The sequence below is a fragment of the Molossus molossus genome, unplaced genomic scaffold (genome assembly GCF_014108415.1).
Source record: "Molossus molossus isolate mMolMol1 unplaced genomic scaffold, mMolMol1.p scaffold_m16_p_20, whole genome shotgun sequence".
Taxonomy (NCBI): domain Eukaryota; kingdom Metazoa; phylum Chordata; class Mammalia; order Chiroptera; family Molossidae; genus Molossus; species Molossus molossus.
The window spans coordinates 13,393,069-13,418,571 of record NW_023425356.1 but is presented as its reverse complement, the minus strand read 5'-3'; the positions used below and the strand labels follow the sequence as shown (position 1 = coordinate 13,418,571).

The 25,503-nt window shown below is 39.3% G+C and overlaps 1 protein-coding gene across 8 annotated transcripts in view; it reads right to left on the bottom strand.

Annotated features, from left to right (window-relative positions):
* Positions 1-43: 43 nt before the first annotated feature.
* HIPK1 (homeodomain interacting protein kinase 1) overlaps positions 44-25,503 on the bottom strand; it is a 53,213-nt gene continuing 27,753 nt past the window's right edge. For 4 of the 8 annotated variants that reach the window (XM_036272297.1, XM_036272298.1, XM_036272303.1 and 1 more), the window contains 13 exons: positions 23,713-23,832; positions 22,756-22,842; positions 21,453-21,637; positions 20,972-21,134; positions 19,359-19,584; positions 14,728-14,849; positions 13,680-13,814; positions 11,016-11,158; positions 10,423-10,605; positions 9,724-9,930; positions 7,744-7,985; positions 5,797-5,927; positions 44-4,705 (listed from right to left, as the gene is read on the bottom strand). In XM_036272297.1, coding sequence (XP_036128190.1) covers positions 4,220-4,705; positions 5,797-5,927; positions 7,744-7,985; positions 9,724-9,930; positions 10,423-10,605; positions 11,016-11,158; positions 13,680-13,814; positions 14,728-14,849; positions 19,359-19,584; positions 20,972-21,134; positions 21,453-21,637; positions 22,756-22,842; positions 23,713-23,832 — 2,430 coding nt within the window. In that variant the 3' untranslated portion in view covers positions 44-4,219. The remainder of the gene's footprint in view (positions 4,706-5,796; positions 5,928-7,743; positions 7,986-9,723; positions 9,931-10,422; positions 10,606-11,015; positions 11,159-13,679; positions 13,815-14,727; positions 14,850-19,358; positions 19,585-20,971; positions 21,135-21,452; positions 21,638-22,755; positions 22,843-23,712; positions 23,833-25,503) is intronic. The other 4 variants (XM_036272301.1, XM_036272300.1, XM_036272302.1 and 1 more) reach the window with 4 other exon arrangements.

Sequence of the window (25,503 nt, the reverse complement as noted above, 5' to 3'; positions counted from 1 at the left end):
CCCCTTTGTACCCCGGAACAAACGTCAAAAACAGCCACAGGAATCAGAAAATTTACCCATTTTATTGATGCATCTCAATTGCTCTACATTTTACCATATTATGTAGAAAATACTGAAAATACAAGCTACTTTGTAAAACCAAAGACAAACATTGAATCCAAAGATAAACTATGTTTTACACAATGGACCCTTTTCCCGCAGTTAGTATTAAATTTTAAATATCTATTTATTTTGTTAAAATGATTATTTTACATACTCCCTAAGTACATCTGCATTACAAACATAGCTCAGTAATTCTCAGAAACTGTTTCTAGAGGCTTGTTGTAAAAGGAAGTGCACAACCAGAAAAGGGAGAAAGCAAAAGTTTAAATCGCACACAATAACTAGCATATCAAATACATTTAATAAACTTGGAATTCCATTGCAATATCAAGGATTCAAAGCAGAAATACTAACATTACATAAATGTACATATAATGTACTGCTACATGTAGTGAGATTATTTTTCAAGCTGAATCAAAACCACACATTATATAAAGTTTAGCAACAAACAACCATGTAGACATGCTGCACCATCCATCAGATAAAAACAAAATCAAAATAGGAAGCAGGCTTGGGCCATTCCTTGGGAGTGTGTCCCACTGCTAACAGTGGGCTTTTGCATAATAATGCTGAATAACACACACATTCCTGTGCTTGCCTGGCTGAGGGCAGTCAAGCTTAGCCCCTCTCCTGGAGGATGATGGATGGCCAGACTGTCTGAAATGGAGTTCTTATTCCTGGGGCTGGTATTTTAGCTGAGCACTGACTGTAGGATCACCTCTTGGGAGCTATTAAAAACTCTGGAGTGATCAGGTGTCCTGATGAGCCTAAGAGTGGCTGTACTTAACCCTTTCCTTTCTGTCTCACCCTAAAGGGGAGAAGCCGGAAATGCAACTCCTGAGAGGGCTTAAAGCTTAACCTGGTCTGAAGGCCAGGCCACTGTGACTCAGGCCAGCTGCTCTGTAAATTCAAGGGGCATCCCCCATCCTGTCCGGATGAGACAGCAAGCCCCAGGGACAGAATCGAAAGCCATGTTAAGTACATACACTTTCGGCAGACACAGGTGGATTTTTACCTTGGTAAATCTGAAATGCCAATTTATAGACTTAAGACTGAAAATCTCTAAAATCCTTAAAGCCACACAATGCTTACAGTAAGGTAATTAAGGTAACAACACAAGATCTTGTATTGTATTTCCCCGAACCTTAAATGGTATCTACCTACTACACTGCGGGCAGGAGTGGAGTGTTTTGTAGTTTTTTTCCTGCATCTTGTTTCTTACAAAAATAATTCCTATCCCTTATAGAGGAAAGAAAAGGAACAAAAAAAGTTTCCATTAGAAACTAGATCTGTCTTTGAGCAAGAAAACCCGAATCTGCTTGGCAAAAAAGAGACACAAAAGATCACACACGCTGATCAGAGCACTGTAATACATTAGTGACAGAAACTATACTAACTGCCTGGGTATCCTGACCAGTTTAGTGCAGAAAACACAACTCAATATAATTTAAAATATACAGAAAACGCCAACATGTTCCCGGTAGGCTCATCGACTATCTGCCCCATCCTGGAAGCCTTTACTCCTCACAAAGAAGAAACTCCAAAAACCTTGACAGCTCCTCGGCGTTCAGCCCGGTGCAGAGCTTGCTGCGCAGGCTCCATGAAATCTCCCCTCTCCACCCTGCACCTCCTTGGCACCATCTCCACAAAGAGCCACTCCCAGACGTGTCCCTCAACTACGTCATTTTCAGTTCGGATGGAACACTTCTACACCTTAGGGTTAACCTTCTTCCCCAAAATCTTTTATGAGCAGGAACATCCCCATCCCCAGCACCTTCTACTTGACCCAGATCCATGCAGGAGCTGAGAGTACAAGGACAATTTCACAGTTTGAAGGGCCCTAAGAATACACAAGTTGTTAAAAGGAAATCTCAAAAGCCCAATGACTCAACAGGCTTCGGTTCCTTCTCAATATTCTTCACCAGCTAAGTTCCCTGCCACCAGCGGCGTCACAAAACTCCTCATAGTATAGGGACATGGTAAGCAATACAACAGGCTCTTTGGTATAAACACATCTGTTATATGTTTTTTCAACAAGCAAATATTTTACTAGGAATGTCAACTATCTGCAGGAAGGACTGCCACATGGAAAAGGAAAAATAAAATCTCATTCTCAAAGTGATTGCACATACTTTTTAAGGGAAAAAATGCCTTTTAAATACTGGCTTGACTCCTCTCACTGCTTCCTGAATGCTCACGGAAGCGGGGCGGCAATGCACGGTGAGAGAGCCACGTGGGGAAAACGCTCTGTGAGCTCAGCTGAGATGCCGAAATGGAAAGAGGGCAGAGGTGGCAGTAAAGGAGGAGAGCTGCTATTTTTATTTGTCAGTGTCAGCAGGGAAACTGAGAACAATGCATTTACACAACACAGCTACTAATCCTGTTCTGGTAAATCCCAGCGAACAGCTTAGGGTCCACGGGGGCTTGCTGGTCCATCCTAAGGCAAGCTCACTGTAAACTCTATAACCACTACATTATCATATAAGGCACTACAATAAGGGAAGGAGGAGAGGGAAGGAAGAGACACACAACTGAACAATTCCTCACCAGACACACCTGTGCAAAACAAGTCCAGGGTCTCCTCTCCTTGCAGGCAATGCCCCTGCGCTTTCAGCACTACAGTAATATGCTCTAATATAATTGCAATTAGTTCACATACATTCCAACAAGTATCAGTTCATTTTGGTTTAAATACAATGGAGACACCAAATCCATCTCCGGGGTAACACTGGAGGATCAGATACACACTAAATACACAATTCAAGTGTAATCACTAAACATCTGATTACAAATAACATCTTGGGTTAGCAGGAAAAATTGCTTGTTATATTTTTCTAATCAATATGTACATATTTAATTATGCAAAATATTAAAACACCACCATTACAAAACTTCTAAAATATTTTTAAATTCAGTTATAAATTTTTAAAATATGTTTTGCAATTCCTACATGCACTTATTGTATAAGTCTTAATAAGAGAGCATTCAATTTGCTGCTGGCATACAAAGGAAGCTACTCTAAAGTATAAAAGCTATACACAATGTTTTTATCTGGTTTCAGATTCTTTAGCTTTCTCCCCAAATAAATCACAGAGAACTGAAGGAAGAGGTGAGGAGAGGAGAAAGAGAGGTGTATTACTGGAAATTCATACTAATCTTTAGGCAAAGCTCATCAATGCCAGTAGCGCATAATACAAAGAGATTCTGCATATAATAAAACCACCACCACCACACAATAACAACCACTTTAATGGCTTTTCCATAATAAAATTTAAGCTCAATCAGGGAAGGTCTTTTCAAAAAATAATTTAAAAAGAAATGCATGGTGCTTTGTGTTTTCATGGCAGGTGTGGATTCTCGCACTAAATTACCAGCAAGTGGTGAGCTGCCTTTTGAATACTATTTTGTAATGAACACAGAGCAACTGACAGAATCCCAATAGTAATACAGAGTAGGATACAACCAGTTTTGCAAAAATAACAATTGCTCATTAAGTATAATGTGACGTGAAAACAAAAAGAAAACACTGTAAGTTTAAATATCTCAATCACAAAAGTAAAATTCTGAGGCAAAATGCCTGATAGTAAAATAAGGACTTGTGAGAGCTACTCTTAAAATAGGCAATTAAGTCTTGGTTTTTAAACAAGCAAAAAGTAATGATTTTTCTTTTCTCACTTACTGCCAGATTTCAAGTCCTTCTATCAGCATTTTTCCTCTGACCAGCAACTACAATAAAACAAAGTTAAATAAAAAGGGGCTTTACTTGTTTTTAAAAGCATTTATAGAAATAAAGTCAGAGAGAGAAAATATTTTTCAGAATGATCTTTCTTCCTTGGTAACTGCAGAAGATGGGCATCTGAACTCTTCCAAATACCAAAACTGCTGTCACAAAAATAAAGAACTGAAAATAGGGCAGACTCGGGAGACTACAACAATGCAGTCAACACTGAGACAGGTTTCCCAGAGAAAAGCCTTCTGCTTCAGTGGGCCCCTGCAGAGCAAGCTGCTGGCTAAGGAGTTTCAAGACAGAGTAAGAGAGGAGCTCATCAGAACCCATTGTGAAGAGCTCAGGGCCAGGAAAGGGCAACCATGACCCTTCCTCCCTTGTGCTCACCAACTACAAGTAGGAATACTGGCTGATCTTGGTAGGACTCAGTGGGTATCCAGTGTAAATTGTTGAGCCTCGGGTCGACCCAATGTAGGACTGAGTGGCAAACTGGTGTTGGTACTGAGCAGGGGCCACACTGGCAGAGGTGAGGAGGCTGGGCCCAACGCTGACAGGGACCTGGTGCACCAGAGTGCTAGGGTGGGTGGTATAGGCTGCAGCATGCCTTGAGGAGCCCTGCGGGGAGAAGAGATGAGCAATGGAGCTGGTGGAGCCCAGTGCAGCAGCAGAGGTGGGGGCAGCGTACGTATACAGGTGAGGCTGGCTTGGCAAGTGAGCCGGGGCTGGGGCCAGGTGTGGGTGCCCCGTCGAGTGTATTGGGCTACCATGCTGGAAGGCGTAGGGGGCTTGGGAGAGTGGGGCCACAAACGCCTGCTGCCTGCGGGGAGCAGGGTTGCTGCTTCTCTCCTGCGAGGTTGGAGCTGACGACTGCTGGTTCTGGAAAGAGGAAGACGGGAGTAAGGAATCTTGCAGTCACTCTGGTTCAGGGCACCAAAGGCCAAGCTCAGAATTGAGGTTCTAACTTAAACTGTTTCTGGGCTGCCAGAGCACAGACTCTCCCAGATGGGCAATGCTGTCAGAAGTCTGCCGCCCATCCCTCTGCCTCTTGGCAGCATAGATCTTAACCCAGCCCAGACAGCAGCAATTTGCTCGTAAGCATGACAGGAAAGGGGGGAATCAGGAGTTCAGAGGGTCACCCACTCCTGCAAGTTAGTAACTGTTGACTCAACTCACCCTATTCTGGCATCAGTGAATCTGAATTTTTCCTAACCTTTCTTTCTTTTCAATGTTTTCTTTTGTTCTCCTCTAAGTTCTTCACATCCCTCTTGAATTGTGGAGCCTAAAACACATGCACTAACTGGAACTTATGTTTACACTTACATGTGCATGCACGCTCTCTCTCTCTCTCTCTCTCTCTCACACACACACACACACAGTTACACCCTCATGTGTACAATTTCTCACTACTAGTAGACATCATACTAGCACCAGCATTTGAGCTGAGGAAAAGTAAACACAAATAGAATAGTGACCCTCTCCATCCCAACAGAGGATCATATGGGAGAAAAAAGCCCCAAATCCCAGACTCACACAACATGTAGGACTAGAACCGGTTGATTAAGCGACCAGAAAGCTTTTCCCTGTCTCTTGCCTCAAGTAAGAGTGTGAAGCTCAGGTTATTTATGATCTTGGAGATGAAGAAAGAAAATCTGGTCTCAAAGCATGTGGTGGTGCAGAACCAGATCCGGACTAAAGCATCTTAGGCTCTTTCCACATTCCAGACATTTCTCTAATCTTCCAGGGCAGACCAGAAGGTCTGATGGAAAACCTGGGCTGTACGTCCTGAACACTCACACAGGGATGAAGAGAAGCACATGCAGATCTGACACAGGCCACAGAACACCAAACGGTTTGACACAAAAAGAGCTTCATTTGGCTTTATTCAGCAGACCAGCCAGAAGCAGGGTTTTCCAGAGAGTAACAGCAGGAGGAGCCCCAAACAGAAGCCAGCAGCCCCTAGCGCTTACCTGGCTGAGGTTGAGTGGCTGTGCTGCGCTGGTGCCCCCACGCTGCGCTCGATACCCTGTGGGGGTGATACAGCATCCAGAGGACTGCCCACTCACCGAGGCCACCGGCTTGGTCTTAGTGCTCAGGAGACCTAAGAGAGGTCAAGCCCTTTGTTAGGTATGAGCAGGTATCTGTTCAGAATCATTGGACTAAACCTCAGATGGCATCGTACAATATACTCGGTCCACATTTGTATGAGGTTTGCAGGAGTTCTGGTTTCATGTGTATCTTAGTTTCTGAATTACATTTACACTAGGACACAAACTGTATTATCCATTTCCTTTCTGTCTTGCTACAAAGCTCAAAAAGGAATCTCCAACACTTCAGTAGGTATTCTCTAATCTTCTGTATGTGCAAGGTACTATTGAAGTACAAACACAAATAAGGCACAGTTTCTACCCCAAGGAGCCTAGTTTTATGTAGGAAGGGATTAAACAAGTACAGAAATGACAACATGAAGCTGAGTAAGATATTGGAAATACTTAGGACATTTAAGTATCAAAAGGGTTTAAGGAAGGCAAGATTATCTATCTTGCTGGGCACTCACTATCTTCAAATTCTAAGAAACTGCAAGGCAGTTGAATAAGCAAGATCAGTTTTCAAAAATCTGCATCCTTCTGCGCTCCCACTAGGAAGCTGAAGCATTTATTCAGTGATTTGCAGAGCAGCCTATATTCTTTGGACCCAGCCTGAACAGAGCTCCTAATATTCTTGTTCAGTGCCTGGCACCGGGAAGTTCTACTTTGTCTGCAATGGACAGTTGTCGACACTTAACACAAGACCCTCAAATTAGAATATGTGTCTGGCAGTAACACAATTCATAGTAAAACACTAATTCACACAAGTACGGCAGAGACAGCTATACTGATACCAATAATACGTACTCCCCTCTTCCAGTGTTTAAGTTTCCACTGGAAAGCAGCTGCCTAGTCAAGGACTACATATCCTGAGCCCCCTTGACTCTGGGTGGGGCCACATGATTCGTTTTCACTACAGTCGTCCCTTGCTACTTCGTGCTTCGACTTTCGCGGCTTCACTCTAACGTGTTTTTTTCAAATACAGCATAGTAAGTATATAAATAAAGAATCCTATTTCCGCGGGAATTCATTTATCGCGGTAGAGTCTGGAACTAATTAACCACGATAAACGAGGGCTGACTGTATTTCCAGGGCTAAAGAGGTTAAGAAATGTGTGTGCCTCCCCCAAACTTTCTTTTTCCTCCTGACTGGATGCTGAGGACGCCAAGGCTCTGATCCTTAATTCACTGCAGGCCTACAACCAGAAACACCTGCACTGGGAAGTCATGTGAGTAAGAAGTAAACTGTTGTGTCAGGCCAAGGAAATCTGGGGCTTGGTACTGCAGTGAGCATGACCCAGTAACCGAACCATGGAACCAAAGCCTAGCATCTAATAGAGCAATAAAGATGGAGGTAATCAGGTTGATAATACAGCTCACAAAAGCATCATGCTATGACACTGGTAAGAGAAAAGATCAAAAGTTCATATTATTTTCCAAAAACACTTTTGCCATCATTTTTAATATTATCACTTCCTATCCACTTATGGATTGTCAAAATCAAATCACCTTTGGGAAGAAAAAAAAATCACTATCTGCTAATTCTCCCTGCCATATAACATATGTCTTGTCAACCTTCTCCCATCAACAGTATATATCTGTGAGACTACAAATCTGTTTTAATATTAATCCAAGCACAATAAACACAGGAAGATAAACCGATGGTAAATATTAATTTCACAACACAAGGAACTAATTTCTGAATTAAGAAATCTTTAAGAAAATCTATGCTATTGGTCTCCACCATCAGCATAAATAAATTACAGCAAAATATTAAGGATACATACATACATCAAGGGAGAAATACAGTTCTAGCTGGGAAGACACTCACCCGAGGCCTGGGTTGCTACAGTGCAGTCACCAAGTTGAGTTTTCAATGGAGGCACAATGATGGTTCGGGTGCCAGGGCCGTCCCCCATGACTCTGCCAGGCCCCTCCAGAAGGGGCCCACTATTGCCCCGGAGGGCACTCAGGGTCTCAGTGGAATATGGGCTGCTCAGAGAAGAGTCAGAGTCTGGAGAGTCATTGACAGTGACGTAGCTGATGACATTAGACCTTGCCTTCGGGCCAGAGCTGAGAAGAAAATACATGAAAATTCAACCCCCTTACAGCAATGTTTCTTTGATGGTCTCTGGTCCTCTCATAATGATGATGATGACAGTGAGAATAATAATAGCAGCAGTTCTGAGTGCTTATTACACAAAAGGCACTATTCTCACACTCTACAAACATCTCACTGAATTATCAGAACACTTTTATGACGTAGGTACTATTATCCTTATTTTGCAGGCAAGGAAACTGAGGAATAGGAAGACTAAGAAACTTGACCAAGGGCCTACAAGTGATAAGACAGGATTCAGACGCAGGACAGAACACTCCAGAGTACATGCGTCTAACAACTATTCCATGTTGCCTCTGAGTCATTCCCATTCCGTATTTCAATAGTATTCCTCAAACGCTACTTTTTCTCACATTACCCTGGATAGACTAATAAAGGGATCCTTATTATATCTAATCAAACATCTCACCATGCTTCTTTTTTGAAAAGTTCCTTCACAAACCAATCCCACCTTACAAACTTTAGTTTTTCCTTATTTTTTAAGAGACTTAGCTTCCATCAGAGCAATACTACTGGTTACATAACTTCACCACTGCCGGGATACTTCTGTTCATGGGGAAGTTTACTTTTTCTCTTCCCCAAATCAGTTCAATGACCATTTTCAAAATTTAGTTTCAGCCCCGCCAGTGTGGTTCATTGGTTGAGTGTTGACCCATGCACCAAGAGGTTGCCAGTTCAAGTCCCAGTCAGGGCACATGCTCAGGTTGTGGGCCCAATCCCCAGTGGGGGGCATGCAGGAGGCAGTCAATCAATATTCTCATCAATGTTTATATATCTCTCTTTCCCTCTCCCTTTCTCTTTCTCTCTCTAATATCAACAAAGAAAATTTTTTAAAAAAATTTAGTTCCATGTCTACTTACCATTTGTAAATACCATTTTGTACTTAAAAATACCATCTTGTAAACAGCCCTTTTGAAGTAGTTCATTCTAAAATTATTCTTTTGGGTTCATTTAAACTTCATATATATATATATAAAACTCTGTAAGGTTTCCTAAGTTACTTTTTAATCCTCAAATAAAAGTAGGTTTATTACCTTATATATCTAACACCAGAAGCCCAATGAAGAATACAACCCAGGACAATAGGGGAAAATGTCTACAGAATATTCATACTGTGTGTCACCGTTCTTAGATGTATCCACTCTCAGTCTTAGTTAACTGCCCAGTTAAGGACTTGGATTAAGGTGCTAGGATAAGAGGGAAACATCTGATACTTAAACTCTTAACCTTTCAGACCATATAACAGAGGAGGAAAAAGAAAGTAGCCCTATTTAAATTTCTACCTCTTACAAGGAGATCTTTTCAAAGTAAGAAATTACATGAGTTTCAAATAATCTCCTATCTACTCGTTTATATGCTTCTGTTACAAATCTGCTTTCAGACTCTACAGTCCCTTAAGGACAGGGGATCATATTCAGAGTACCATGTGCATTCCAAGCCAGTGCAGTCTGACAGCTTAATACATACATTCTATCCAGCGTGTCTGAAAGACTGATTCAACTAATGAATGTGCAAAATATTTCAGAAAGTCTGACAATACTGTTAGGAAACATGAGTGTTTTGGCTCACTCATCCAAAGCCAAGCTTCCAAAATACCTCTTCTCAGTCCTTCCTTTCATAGCCCAAGCTGGGCCACTTTCCTGAAGTCAAGGATAGCAGCCACCAAGTGAGTGAACCATTCACCCATCTTACCTATTAGGCTTGTATTTGTTGTCCTCTTCCTCATCGGTGTCACTGCGGATAGTGATGACACTCACAGGAGGACTGGGGGTATCTGGAATGATGATTGGCTGATGCTGATCTTGCACAGGGACTAGGGAATTATAGGAAGATGTGGTACGGAGGGGACTGCTCCCAACCAGGGAATAGACTTGAGAAGGCAGAACATCCAGAGAAGACCTGTAGGAAAAGATAAGACCACTCAGTTCTTGGCCCCCAAAACAATACATCTTTTCCCCCAAACACTCTCCAATTAGCTCTTTGATTCCTTTTTATCTAATCATTAAGCCAATACATTTAACTATAAAAATTCCAATAAAAAATAACTAACCACTCTAGCCAGGGTTTCCAGGGACAAGAATACCAAAATACAACACAAATCTCATTTTTATATGCCCTTTACCCCACAGTTAACTTTCATTCTGTAAAGTGGGCAGAACAATAAAAATTGCAGCATAAAGAAGGCCAGGGTTCAAAGTGGCAGCAGAGAGAAAGGGTCAGCAGAGCCAGGACACACCTGGTGCGCATGCCCAGGTGGAAGGTTAGCTCATCTTCAGCTTGGCAGCCACTTGCTGCCTCCTACCAAAAGTGTCTATACCACAACATGCTAAATGCCAGGCAACATTTCTCCCAAACTGGTCCTCTTTAACTCTCAGCTCTAACGAGACTTACTTAGAAGAGACTGGAGCAGACTGCTTATTCTTCTTTGAAGGCAGGGAACTGGACTGTTGTTGTCTGACAACATGGGCAACACCAACATTCAGGGGCTGAGCGGTGGCCAGTGTCACATGGCTGGTAAGCAAGGATGGCGGCTGCATGACAGTGCTATACTGGCTGCCATGAGAGTGGGCATTCCTGCATCAACAGGAAGAAACGGAGAAGAGTGAATGCTCAAAACACTGGCAAATAAGGGCCAAATAGCTATTAACAGCAATTCAAACAACCCAACAGAGCTGCATTTTATTTGTTACGTAACACGTGGACAAGGCTTTAGGTTTTCATTGTATGGTTTCTAATTGCATAAGACTTTCTTTAAATCTGAAGTATATGATTCCTGAGCTTAGAGCTCATTATTTTCCTGTATTCAAAGTTTGCTTATAACTCTCTCCCTTAGCCTGATATGGGTTCTCTTCTTAAAGGATTTCAAACAAAGATAAATCTCTCCTTTCCTTTATTTTCTTCCCAGTCTCATCAAGTCACCAAGCATCCCTGCCCTGTGGGACCTGCCCTTGCAAATCTCCCCGAGAGGAACACAGGGCACTTGCCTCCAGTCAGTGAGCTGCTGGCCACCGCCCATGGCCTCTGGAATCACTGCCGTGGGCTGGACCGAGTTGTGTAGAGCTACCCCAGGCAACTGTTGCCAAGTTGAAGGCAGGAGAATTTGTTGAGTTCCTCCAGGCCAAGCCTGCTGTAAGGAAACACACACAGAAAGATCTAGATGGACTCATTCTTGACTTTTTCTTTTGTTTTTTAGATGAAAGAAAAATTCACATCTTAAAAGAAGTTGCTTGTAGATTGTTAACTTGCAGAGATTAAAAAAGAAAGGGGCTCAAGGTTACAAATCTTATGAATAGGGAAAGAGAACATGCTGCTTCCTCTTGGCCACCTCCATAACCTGACCAAGTCCCTGTGGTTAAGAGACCCTATTATACTATCAAGTAAAGGAATCTGAGAGTTCAGAGGTAATCTCTGGTTAAATGCTGAAGTATTGTTTTTGCAAAGATTTAAAGAATATCCCTAGAAAGAATTAAGACAGCTCCCCTGAGGTTAAAAATAGGAATTTAAATTTTGTGCACCAGATAAGACATCAGGTCAGTTAAACCCATAAAATAAAGGGGAGAATGGTTCCTTTTTAAAAGGGTAGTACTTGGAAAATGGAGCCAGATGTGCATGACCAAAGGCCAAAATCCTTTGGTAAACAAGCTCGTGCCAGCAAGAGAAAGCTAACTGCATCATTTTTAGGCACTTAATAGAATCTTAAAATAAGGCAATAAGTAAAATATTTACGAAATAGATGCAGAGAGCACCATATTTCATTTTATAGTTACCTAAAACATGTTTTATGTATCATTCAAACATATTTCAACATAAAACTAATTGCTACAAGAAAATATATCATTTCTCATTTTTCACAAGCCCTGTCACTTGCAACAGACAGCATGAATATGTTTTCTGTGCTTCTTACAAAAATTCTGGCATTTTCTAAAAAATTACAAACAGATTTGAAAGTTTCCTTTTTATACTTGAAGTCTACAATACAATTAATTACCTACAGTGTTTAGGTACATATGATTCTGTTTCTTGAATTTCAAACTGCAAGGCCATCAGACACTGATTTTAAAATATTTCTGCAAGTAACAGATCCACTTGTTACAAATACTGGTTCCAAACAAGAAGCCTTCAAAGCAGAGAAACTGCAAACATGTCTGCTACCATAGCAAAATTTAAAACAAAACAAAACAAAACAAAAAATTAGAGAAGTATGTTAAGTCACACCACGCGCCTTTCCATAAGCCAACACCTGCACAAGACAAAGCATGGAGTTTAATACAGAGCAAGAAATAACATTCCAACGTGAGGCAGAAATCTGGCGTTCCAAGCGACGAAACTGTTTTAACAGAGGAGAACAAAAATATGCAAAGCTTAGCAAATGGCCAGTGCAAACTTAAGAGAAGCAGCAAAGGAGAAGTGTCAACTAACATTCCCAAGCTCGAAACTCTAGGTGATCAATTAAGACCAGTGGCTCGAGTTAGACTATATGACTTCCTTGAACTCAGGTGTTATGCTTGTGATACAATTAATTTGGAGGTGATAAAGACTTTTAAACTGAAAACCAAACAAATTCCAACAAGCAAAGTATGTTTCTGGAAGTGTTTTCATTCACATGAGTCCTCGAAAAAAAACAGAAGAAACTGGAAGCCTCTTTGAAGGATGTAGAAATATCAGAACTCATAGTGCCAGTTAGGTTTTAAAATGCTTGCCTACTTTTAAATTTCAAATAATAATAATAATAAACAATTCTAACTCCCCCAAATAAACCAAAACACATCCAAAAATCATTCTTAAAGTTATAAATCTGGAAATACTCCTCATGTCCTGCTTGTTTGTTCTTCCTATCTCTAAGCCCCATGCCTGTATTTAATAACGTTTCCCCAGAACTTTTAGTAACAAATACTGTATTTGCATAAAGTTTTTCATCCATATTTTCACCTTTGTATAAAGACCTATTTGTAAAATAATTTCTCCACAAACCCCTAAAAATTAGTTCACCTTTAATTTCAATCAACAGCTATGATCTAAAGGAATTGTAAAGGGAACATCTTTAAATGGAAGATACAAGCTGCCACTGATCACAAGTGGCAAAGAGTTATCTTCATGTGTTCACAGAAGGAAAATTAATATCAACTGATGAAGCAAATAAGTTAAGAGTGTCTTAAACATTTCTACATCACAAAATTTTAGAAGCTTAAAACAGCACACAAAGAAAGAAGCTAACTTGCCAAGTTCAAATTATGGCCATCCAGGTGCCTGCAGCAAAGCCAAACTAGTGGCCATTTTTTTCCTTTTCAAGGATCAGAGGGTAAAAGATGGGGCAGGAAACAGTGTCGAGGCTCTTCTGAGACTACACCAAGCTTTTACCACACTAGGCTGGCAAAGAAGAGTCAAGGGCCAGGGCTCCTTACAGGGCCACACTGAACACCCGAGTCAAACAGTGCTTCAGCAGATGCAGGGGAGGAAAACAATGAGACATTAAAGATGTAGCAAGAACACAGCCACAAGATGGCACATGCTTCCATGCCCTCTGTAAAACTAAGTTAAAAATTTTGTTTTGAAAAATGAGAAAACAGAACAAAAACGAACAGGAAAAATATAAAAAAAGAAAGAAACCAAAGAAATTCTGTTAGTAACAATCAAGTGAGGGGAATTACCAGTACAGCAGCAGTCTGTTCAACCAGCGCCGGCCGGCCGGCTGCGCAGCTCAGGGTAAAGGGCACCGCATACTGCGGTGTGATGGTGGCTACTTGAGGGTGGAGAGTTGCTACCATTAGTGGTGTACAGCTTCCCTGAAACGTAGATTAGGCAGGTGAGTAAAACAAACACGGAGGCAGGTTATCTGGATTTAGAAGGGTTCTCATCCCCCCCAAGTTACCATCACCAATAAGCAGTAATTTCCTATCACTTCAGATGCACGTACCAAACACAACTTTCTCCTTCACCTCTGCACAGCATGGGCCCACTAGGTCAAATGTCAAGGCCTAAAGCAAGCAAGTATAGGAATCCTTCTTGGGCCAGATTCAGAGAGTCAGTTCTACAAAACTCATTTCGCAAAGGCAGGTACTAAGGAGTCCTACTCACAAAGTAGGTGTTTGGGATTTCAGAATTTCCCGTGTGTCATGGGCCATAAACATTTACATATCGAATGGAAAATATATGTTGCTTGTATGAATACTTTATGATTTTCTTGACCTTCTTAGTCATATGTTCCATGGCAGGTATAAAGATTCAAAGCTTTCTACAGGCCAGTGAGACACAAGGAATAAAGGAATGTAATGCTTGAAGAGGCACCCTAATATGATCCAGCCTCTGAACTGTAATGAAATTCTGGAAGAGGGACCACAGAAAAACATCAAGGGAGCAAAAGGGGAACCTTTTATTTTTAGAATAAAAATGTTGCTACATGTATACAATACCTCTAAAAGTGCCAACGTAAAAAATTAACTTCATCTCATAAAATTAGAGTAAATTTACTCAAAAGACAATTTCTCAAAGGCTGGCTCTTTATTCCTACAAGTCTAAAGAAGGCACTGGCAGAGGTAGGATGAGTAAATTGTTCACTATAGATGTTTCAGTTAAGTCCACTGAATCATGACCAAGAAAGATCTTACACTCAAAGCAAATATCATTTCCTAGGACACAATATCTGATTCTCAACAGTGCTTTAGCAGCACTGAGTATCCAAGTCACTCTGGCTCTTACCTGCGTAAGAACTCCCGACTGTATCTGTAGTGGCTGAGCAGCTGGCGCCTGGGGTACAATGGGCACAGCATTATCCATCCTCACAGGGAATCCAGAGTGCTTTGTTGTTGCCTGCAGTCCAGCTGTGGAAACACCACCACAGTTCAATTGCTTTGTGAGGTCTGGGGATATTGTTTGTTTGTTTGTTGGGAGGAGCGGGTATCTGTTGTTAGCTTCTCTGTTTAAATAATCTGCTGCTTAGTAAGTTTTAGTTCTAGATACTTAAGACAGAATCGATTCATGGAAGGTTGGGGAGTTTAGGAAGACAACCTGGCCAATGTGGCTTAGTGGACTGAGCATCGTCCCACAGACTAAGAGGTCCCAGTTCGATTCTTGGTCTGGGCACATGCCCAGGTTGCATGCTCAAACCCCAGTGGGGGTGGGGCATGCAGGAGGCAGCTGTTTGATCTCTCTCTCACATAGATGTTTCTATCTCTCTTTCCCTTCCTCTCTCTCTAAAAATAAACCAACAAAAACATTTAAAAAAATGTTGATTTCTTTATTGATTTGAGAGAGAGAGGGAGAGACAGAAACATCGATGAGAGAGAGAACATCGAATGGCCACCTCCTGCATGCTACCCACTGGGGATCAGGCCCACAACCTGGGCATGTTCCCTGACTGGGAATCGAACTGGCGACCTCTTGGTGCCTGGGTTGACACTCAACCACTGAGCCATACCAGCTAGGCAATAAAAACATATTTAAAATATATATATATATACATGGTCCTTGCAGGTGGGATTAATGAAAAGACATCTGATACATGGAGGGCTGATTTAAGGAAATTCTGAAATTTTTTTTTATCCTACAAAACAAAACACAACACCCATCCCGTTCCCATTAACAAACAGTGTAGATAAAAACAAAAAAAAACTTTACTTGGTAAATTATATCCAACTTTTAATCCACTAGGGGGGAAAAATTGTTTCTTAAACGTAATCAATTAAAAAGCATAGACTGGCCCTGGCCGGTTTGGCTCAGCGGTTAGAGCGTCGGCCTGCGGTCCTGAGAGACCCCGGTTCGGTTCCCGCTAAGGGCGCGTACCTCGGTTGCAGTTTGTCCCCGGCCCTGGTCGGTTGTGCGGGTGGCAGCCACTCGATGTGTTCCTTTCACATCGATGTTTCTCTCTCTCTCTCTGTTCCTCTCTCTCCCTCCCACTCTACCTGAACAAAAAATGGAAAAATGTCCTCGGGTGAGGATTTAAAAAAAAAGCATAGACTGAAATACAATTTCTTGTTAAATTAAGTAAGAACATTTTATGAAAAGCTCAATACTTTATCAAACCAATTACCCTTTGTTCAGAATGTTTTATGGGGATTTTTTTACCCCACTCCTCAAAAAACTACCACCTAGTTTGCCAATTAGTCAAGTATTTTTTCTTTAGCCAATAGGTGAACTAAATTATGCCTAGGATAAAAATATTTAAAAGGTAATCATGTTGGTTTGCACAGAAACACTTTTTTCTACTTATTTTAGAAATCTGCTGTTGTCACTGACAGATTTTTAATAAGGCTCTTCTACAGCTTGGACAGCTAGGAAAATCAAGAACTTTGTGCTGCCTTTAAAACAGTGACCATGTCTCATTTATTCATTACACTCTGGGCACAAATGCTAAATGTTTCCTACAAATAGAAATATCTCATTCTGGGGAAGGAGGGCTCAAGATAGCTCTCTCTTTGCCAAGAATCAAGAAGAGAGCCTTCACAGCTTTCTTTTACATCTACCCTAACAAAATTTTCCGTGTAGAGAAGTTAAGTTTCTGTTAGGCCTCCAATTCATTAATGCCTTCAGTTTTGTTAAATAAGAATACAAACAGTTTAATTAGATACTCCATCAGTGATACTTTTTAAGCTATCACCAACTAATTTTTCTCAGTATGGAGAGGTAGCAAATGAGCATAACTCATAAACTCTAACACTGTTGCTTACAGCAAGCTGTTGGTCAATTTTTCATTTCAGTAATTTACAAGTAATTTAATAACAAACTGTCATAGAGGAAACCATAAACACAATGTACAAAGTAAGAGAGACTAGTAAAATAATTAAAACACTCTAATAACTTTTTTAAAAGTGCTACTTATATAAAAATAAAAAGTAACAAATCCAGATATCCAGATAAAAATATTTACCAGTCCTTCTTCCTAAGACAATGCTATCTAATAAGAAAGCCAAGCAATATTAAAATTCTTGTCTATATTCCCAGGACATATGGCTAACTGCAAAACAATATTATTGTAATAGCCTCCTACAATTTAGTAGAAAGCAAGGAAGCAAAATTGAGGAAGAAATGTTCACTATAGAAACTCATCTATGTGTCCCAGGATGATGAAGTAAAAGGGGACAAAATTACAGAATAATAGTTTCCACTGAGCAACATGAGTATCTATTTTGGTTAACTAGAATAGAATAGAAAGTAGTATTTATAGTACTGACCTACAAATGTGACTCTAAGTATTGCTATAGTAATTTAGGCTAAGCCACCGCAGTCAAGCTAGTTTCAGGGAACCCTAAGTAGAAACAAAGACATCAACAAAAGCCTTCCAACACTTTTAGAAGGTTCTTCCCTGAACTAAGAAGGATTACAATTTTATTTTGTATTTACTGAACACAGCCTATTACATAAAAAACTATGGACATTTGGAAAAAAGAGTGAAACTGTCTAATTTCTAAGGGTCTATTTCTCCTCTAAGTATAGGCATTTTGTAAATGAGCAGATGGTAAAAGAAAAGTAGACAACCTGGAATAACTAGAACTGTTGGGCAGAAATCAGCATGTGGCTGTGGCTGGCAAATCAACTGACAATTCTTTACAGCTATCTGAGTGTAAATACTGAGAGGTCGTATGGAATAATACTTCAAAATACAGAAGCTAGGAACCCAACTGCCTGAGATCAAATTGTGGTTCTGCCACTAACTAGTTATAAACAAACAGGCAGATGAGGGAATCATGATCAACTTTCTCATCTATAAATTGGGCATAATGACATTACCTACTTCCTAGGGTTGTTTGTGAGAATGAATTAGTACATGTGAAAGTATTCAGAACATTAACTGGCACGTAGTAATACATATCAGCTTTCATCATCACCATTTCCTTAATTTAAAAAACTCCCTTTCATTCGGAAATTTTAAAATTTGCTCTACCTAGCTCCTCAGGTGATTTAGACTTCCTAAATAAGAAAAAAAAGTTTCCAAAGCTTATACTTACTTAATTATATTAAAAAGGGTTATACTGCTTTAGCCCTGTTGACATTTTGTTTTGTTAAAGGAACCAAAAAGATCTTGTACCTCATCTCTTAAATATCATCTGACTAGAAGCAAAAAACTTGGGAGTCCTATTGTTTCAATGAAACTCACTTTGAAAAAGATGAGGGGGCAGGTGGGTGGCTATTTGCTACATTCAGTAGAAGAATCACTCAACACGGAACAACCCAAGGGACAGAATTTACTATCATAAAGCATATGCAGAAAACAATTTGGTAAAGTTAGGCTAAATTTGCATTTACGGGTTTTGAATCTGCTCCTCCGTTCTCCCTGGGGTTTCTCCCCAGTTTACATCACTATCGCTCTCCTCTCCTCCCGGTAATCTCTCAGTCTCCCCTAGCCCCTCTTTTCCTTCTGCTTGCTCCGACTCTGTCAGAAACCAAACAAACAAAAGAGTCATAGTCAATAAGTAACTGAAGTTAAAAGATAAAAATGCTACCTGCTTCTATAGAAAGTGCTATGAGAAGCCTGAATCCTGGTTTATTCCTACAGGGCACTGACATTGGCTTTCTAATGGGAAAGTCACAAGTGTGTGTCGTCAGAAAACATCCTTTAAAAAATTTAACCTTTTAAATGGCTCACCAGATCAATAAGCACACACTTCCCATAGTTCAGGAAAAAAAGGTACTGAACAGACTAAATTACAGGACAATGGGAAAATGAGAAAAGATGGGAATGTGAAAATTACAATCTTACTGCAACACATGGGGTTAGAGGCGTCTTCTTCAGATACTCTGTTCCTTTGTTGAAGGAGTTTATAGGAACAATAGGATCATAAACTGAAGCAGGTAATCTTAATGCCTTCCCCACACAAGTACCTCAGCTTGTAGAATTTTTCAGTGCAATATAACAATCTTTACTTCTAAATGTAACTTAAGAGGTTCCCACATTCTTAAACATGATTTTTATACTTTATAATAAAATTGCCTTTTATTTAGAACACTATTATTTTATTTTATAGTGGAATGATATAGGAAATAAGGGTCAATATATATCAACTGTGTATATAACAAAGTTTTTCAAGATTATATATTCTGTATATTGAGATACAGACTTATACAAGATACATGACATTAAAAACAAGGTTTCAATGGGCAAGAAAATAAAATCAGGCAGTTCAAATATGGAAACATTAATTGAACTCCTATAATGTGCCAGATGATATTATAATTAGATAAAAAATAAAAAGGGGTAAATCTACTTGGTTAATTTCAGTTATCTTCATAATCTGAGCCAGTTTAAATTTGTCATAGATCAAAACTAATAAGGATCTGCCTAAAGCAGGTAGGTCTGACATAATACCATATGATACAGGATTTTCCCCACTTACTTTGAAAAGCAGGTGGACATACTATAAAGGTTTGTTGGAATGGATCTGTCTGAGTGCAAATCTGGGTTGTTCCAGGCTGCAAGGAAACACCCTGCTGGGCAACTCCAGGAACTGGTGCTGCAGATGATGGGTACAAAGCCGACTGGTAGTTCAGCAGTGAGACATCTGAATTAGCCAGAGAAAGAGTAGCAGCTGCTGCAGTAGAACTGGAAGCTAAAACACTGGCCTAAAAACAAAAGGATTATAGCTGTATACTGGTACAGAAATAACAATAGTTTTATACACACAGAATCTATTTAGAAAAACTTAAAACAAAGTTTTAAAATGTAATGCTAGCTGTCTTTAAAATAAATCTCTGCTTAAGAAATTTTCCCAGTCTCTAAATTTAAGGCATATTATAAGGTTGAATACGAAAACAAAGAATAAAAAAAGGGCCCTGTCCAGGTGGCTCAACTGACTGGAGCATCGTCCCGTGCCATCAGAAGATTGAGAGTTAGATTCCCCATCAGGACACATACCTAGGTTATGGGTTTGATCCCTGGTTGGGGCATGTATGGAAGGCAACCAATTGTTATTTCTCTCTCACATTAATGTTTCCCTCTCCCTCTGTCTCTCTCTCAAATCAATAAACATATCCTCAGGTGAGGATTTAAAAAAAAAAGAAGAATAAAAATGGTCCTGTTCCGGTTGAGGATATATAAACCCCTACCTCTTCTTCCTATGCAAAAAGTTTCTAGATATGGGATCCCACAAAATCCCATTTAAAAAGTAAACCTAGCCCTGGCCAGTTTGGCTCAGCGGTTAGAGCGTCGGCCTGCGGTCCGGAGAGACCCGGGTTTGGTTCCCGCTAAGGGCACGTACTTCGGTTGCAGTTTGTCCCCGGCCCTGGTTGGTCATGCGGGTGGCAGCCACTCGATGTGTCCCTTCACGTCGATGTTTCTCACTCTCTCTCTCTCTCCCTCCCCCTCTATCTGTACAAAAAATGGAAAAATATCCTCGGGTGAGGATAAAAAGTAAACCTAGCTAAGAATTCAGGAAACTTACATTTTCAGAAACAAATTTAAATGTAAACAAATGCAAAACCACTCTTAAAGTAAATTATTGGAAACACTCAACCAAACTCATAAAAACAGAGAGTAGATTGGTGGTTGCTAGGGGTAGAGCAGGACAGGAAGGGTAAAGTGAAGGTGGTTAAAGGTACAAACTTCCACTTATTAGATTAATAAATTCTGAGAATCTAGTACAGCATAAAAAAAGTATTGGAAATAATTTTAATACATGTAATGAGCCATATAAAATCCTTCAAACAGAGAAAGAGTCATCTGGCTAAAGTCAGTACAACTAATAGCAGTAAACAGTACAATAGCCAGGCTCCATTTATTTGACAATGCTAAGGCTGAGGGTATGGATAATGCCTTTATATTTAATTCTTGTCAGCACATGACTGATAGGTATTATCAGTCTACCCTGTCTAGCATCACTTTTGCCAAGCAGAAAATTCTTAAGAAGTAGTAAGACCACCAAAGCCAAGACTGGTTTCTTTACTTCACCCTGTATTCTTATTAGTATCTATCCCACTTAAGTTTGAGTTTCCCAAATCATTTAGGGAATACCTGATTGTGTACTGTATTAAGCTGGTTGCTGAAGCTCATGGTTAGATTTGTGCTTGTATTTGGGGCAACATGAGTCGTGAAAGGACTCTTGATCTGACTCACTGTATCATACATGTGAACCCTCCGCTTGCAGATCTCCATGTTCTGAAAACAAGACTTAACACTGGAAAAAGAGATGAAAGATTCATTGAAATAAATGCTAAGATTTAAACAGATGAAAATAACTCAAGATGAATACAGAACAACATTCCCCCCACCAAGTATTTTCAGATCAAATGAGTAAGAGTTTTTATAACCATAGAGAAAAATACATATCTGATTTTTAATTTCATTATTTTTTAATGAGAAAGAAAAGCATCAGCGAGCCAAATATGTAAGCCCCAAAGCTGCTGCTCACGTGATTATTTCCTTTTACCTATAAGATGGTAATGCAACAGATGACCATATCATGGCAAAACGCCCCAGACCATACCATACTCACTGATTGCTATGTGGAAAATCCAGAAGGTGAGTCATTGTTACAAACTGATGGTTAAGAGTTTTCAGAGGAGTAATTCTCTTATCTGCATCAATTGTTAGCATTTTTTTTAAAAGATCAATGTATTCTCTTCGATCCGCCTTCTCTGCCAACATGTCTGTTCCTTCTAAGTCAGTGGACATATTCACCTTCCAAGGAAAATTTAGATATATTGTATTTTGTTACTTAACCTTTAATGCTGCTACTAAATATCTGCTTTCTCTCCAAACTATATATAGTACTCAAAAGAAAAACCTAAGGAAATTATTTTTATTACAGTCTAGTCATTTTCACAGGTAGAAGTTCTTCTTATTCTAAATAAAATCTTCAATTTGGTAGAGTATGTTGGTAGGATAAAGCTAACCAAATTTCTGTTCATTCAAAATCTGAATCAAACAAGTTAAGCAAAAATGACTATTTTTCCTTAAATATAAGTTTCTATTGTTAAAAATTTAAATGACATAAATATAAAACATTAAACAGAGTTTAGAACATAATAAGCACTCAATAAATGTTAGCTCTTATATAAGTATTTATTTAGTAGAGAAATTAGATAAGAAAGAAGCCTTCACAAACAATATATCAAAATACTGACCAACACCCTGGCTGGTATGGTCAGTTGGGTTGGGCGTTGTCCCACGCACAAAAAGATTGCTGGTTCCATTCCTGGTCAGGGCACATGCCTGAGTTGCAGACTAGGGGTGTGCAGGAGGCAGTACACTGATGTTTTACTCTCACATTGATATTTCTCTCTCCCTCTCCCTTCCTCACTCTAAAAATCTTAAAAAAAGAATACTGACATGTAACAAGACCAGTTTAACAAAAGCAAGGAAGAAATATATAAATGTATCCATTGTTAGGATTCAAATGTTCTTTTATTACATGGTAGAATATCAATGCATTTTTATCTGTAAAAAAATGAAAACATAGCTCGCCCAGTGTGGCTCAGTGGTCTGAGCATCGTCCCATGGACTGAGAGGTCCCAGTTCGATTCCCGGTCAGGGCACATGCCCAGGTTGTGGGCTCGATCCCCAGTAGGGGGCATGCAGGAGGCAGCCTATCAATGTTTCTCCCTCACATCGATGTTTCTGTCTCTCTCTCACTTCCTCTCTCTCTAAAATATTCAATAAAAACATTTTTTTTAAAAAATGAAAACAGATACTAGAAGATAACAGATCGACTCTGCTGTTACTATAACCAACAGAAGTGTATCTCTGAAAAAAAGAGATATATAAATGTCTGGCTTTCTGAAAGTTGCTATACTCACCTGAGCCATGTCATCTAAACAATTAAAAATGTACTTTCGAGCTTCTTTTGATTTGATTCCAGTCTCTAATTCATGTTCTTCGGGTGTCTGTAAAATATAGATTTTTAAAAATTCCATCTGTATATTATTTTCACATTTTATTCTATTAAAAGCCAGAATACAAGAAACAAGTGTTTTCACCTTGCCAACCAGAGATGACAAACATGGAAGTAATTTTCAACTAAAACATCTTCCAGTGCAGAGATTGTGACCCTGATATGTAGCCACCCTTTTCCAAGAATGATATAAGAAATGTGCAAGCAATGATGTAGCCCAGTTCCTGAAGAATGTCAGATAAGATGGGACATTACCATTTTTCTCTTAAAGCTACTTTCAAATGAGATGGTATTTCAAATGCTAAATATTCAAAGATTCAGGGAGAGAATCACAGGATTAATCAAATTACTCAGGGATCTCTCAGATTAAAGGAGTAGACTCAGAAGTAAAAAGCAGATATTTGTTTAAATAAGCTATATAAGGCCTTAATGTAGGCAGTTAGAAAATTATGTTGTTTTGTCATATTTATTGAGAATTCTCTAAAAAAAACAGTCAGTACTAAATTACTCTAGTTTTTTACATGACTTAATGGTGAGCACTACTCTCCATACCCCTTTCTCAGCTGTTGATTCATATACTCAAAATAACCTCAGCCAATGAAACTGGCACTTAAAATTCTGTTCTTTAATTAAGGATAAGGCCAAATGAGTACAATGAAATAATTTTTCAAAGTATTCCCTTCTTCAAACATATATTTCCCCCCACCAGCACTTTTCCCTCCTTGACCTCAAGAATAAACTTTGATAACCAACCAGGGAAAAAAAAGTAATACACTCTTAAAAATAAAAATATAAATAAACTTCAAATTTAAATTTGGGAGTGAGGAGTACAGGTATGGGTAACATAGCAGGGGAGACTGACCTTAAGCCTCCACAGTGGGTATCCCAAGTTAGGATCTCTGTTGAAAAACCTGGTTGTTTTTGTCCCAGCACTGAGAAGATATTCAGCTGGCAGACCTTGTGTTTGTGAAATGTAACGAATCTGAAACATTAAAACCATCAAAACATTGATTTGGAATGAAAAGAAAAATTATTAAAAACTTTTACACTAAAACATTATTAGCTTTAGGCAAAAGAAAGCCATCGCAAAGAAATTAACTCATTGATAAATACAAATGAAATTTATCTATAAAGACATGTATATAAGCTAATCCACTCACAGATAATTCCCAAATATTTATTCAGAAACTTCCTTGTTACTATATCTGTGATTTACAAGGAAACCTCAGTTTTGAAAATTCTATGTGTAATCTCTTTTGCTTTTTTGTAAACTTCTGATACAAAGTTCAGAAAACTGTAGGACATTTCTACGACAGAACAGAATGGTTTTTAAGAAACTATTTCGTGGATTACCAATGATTTTTTGGTTTTGGTTTTTTGATACACTATCAAATTAAAATGATTAGAAAAAATTTCTAAACCCTCTTTCTTCCTTGACTACTCTAGGTCTTGGTCAATTGACCCTACTCTAAATTGTCACAGAGCTTATCTCTCATACTGCAAAATCAAGCACTTAACTTAGCTTCTCTGTCTATAGAGGACAAGTACTGTGTTCATCCATTCAACATTTATTACGAATTAGGCCAGCAGTTCTCAAATGTGGTCTGGGGACCCTGTGGAGTTTGACCCCAAGAATCTTTCAGGGGGGTTGTGAAGTAAAAATTATTTTCATAATGATACTAAGAAGTTATTTGCCTTTTCATTCTCTTCTCATGGGTGTATAGTGGACATGTCCAGAGGTGATGTGTGTTGATATCGTTGCTCTGATGGCTAAAGAAATGTGTACTTGTATATGTTTGTTTTATGAATTTCCCAATTTAACTGTTCATACTTCTGGTTGCTTCTCTCAACCCAGGAAATTAATAGAAGAAGCAATTTGCTTCTCTCCCTACTACTGGGAGTAATACAAGGGGCAATTTTTTTTAACACCCCATCTCCATATATGAATGGTTATACTTAAGGTAATATAAGAGAAAAACTTGTAACCACGGAAATAAATCTTACTTCTTCCCTGTTACCCCCAAAAGATCTTCAGTTTTAAATACTAATTCAGTGTGTGTGTGTGTGTGTGTGTATACATATATACTATACTATAAAATAGAGCTCTTTAGGGTCCTCAACAATTTTTTAAGAGTATAAACCACAGGTCAGCCAACTATAGCCTACAGGCCAAATCTGGTATGCTATCTATCATGAGACAATTTAGACAACAGCAGGAAATTACTCCAAAGCTGTGAGAACGACATAACTGAAAACCAAAACACAGCATCAGCAAAAGAGAAAACTTTTCTTTTTAATGTGGATTTAAAAAGTTAAATATGAACTTGTTTTGCATATAAAAAAGAGGTAAAGTATTTTTTTTAAATCCAGAATAAAATCTGTAAAATCAAATACAATGCAGACTTTTAAAATGTTAGGGTGGTCCAGTGGTTGAGCATCAACCCATGCACCAAGAGGTCGCTGGTTTGATTCCCAGTCAAGGCATATGCCCAGGTTGTGGGCCCAATCCCCAGTGGGCATCCAGGAGGCGGCTAATCGATGTTCTCTCTCATTGATGTTTCTATCTCTCTCTCCCTCTCTCTCTAAAGTCAATCAATAAAAAAAATTTTAATGATAGGGTAGAAATATATTTAGTAACATGTAAAGATATATT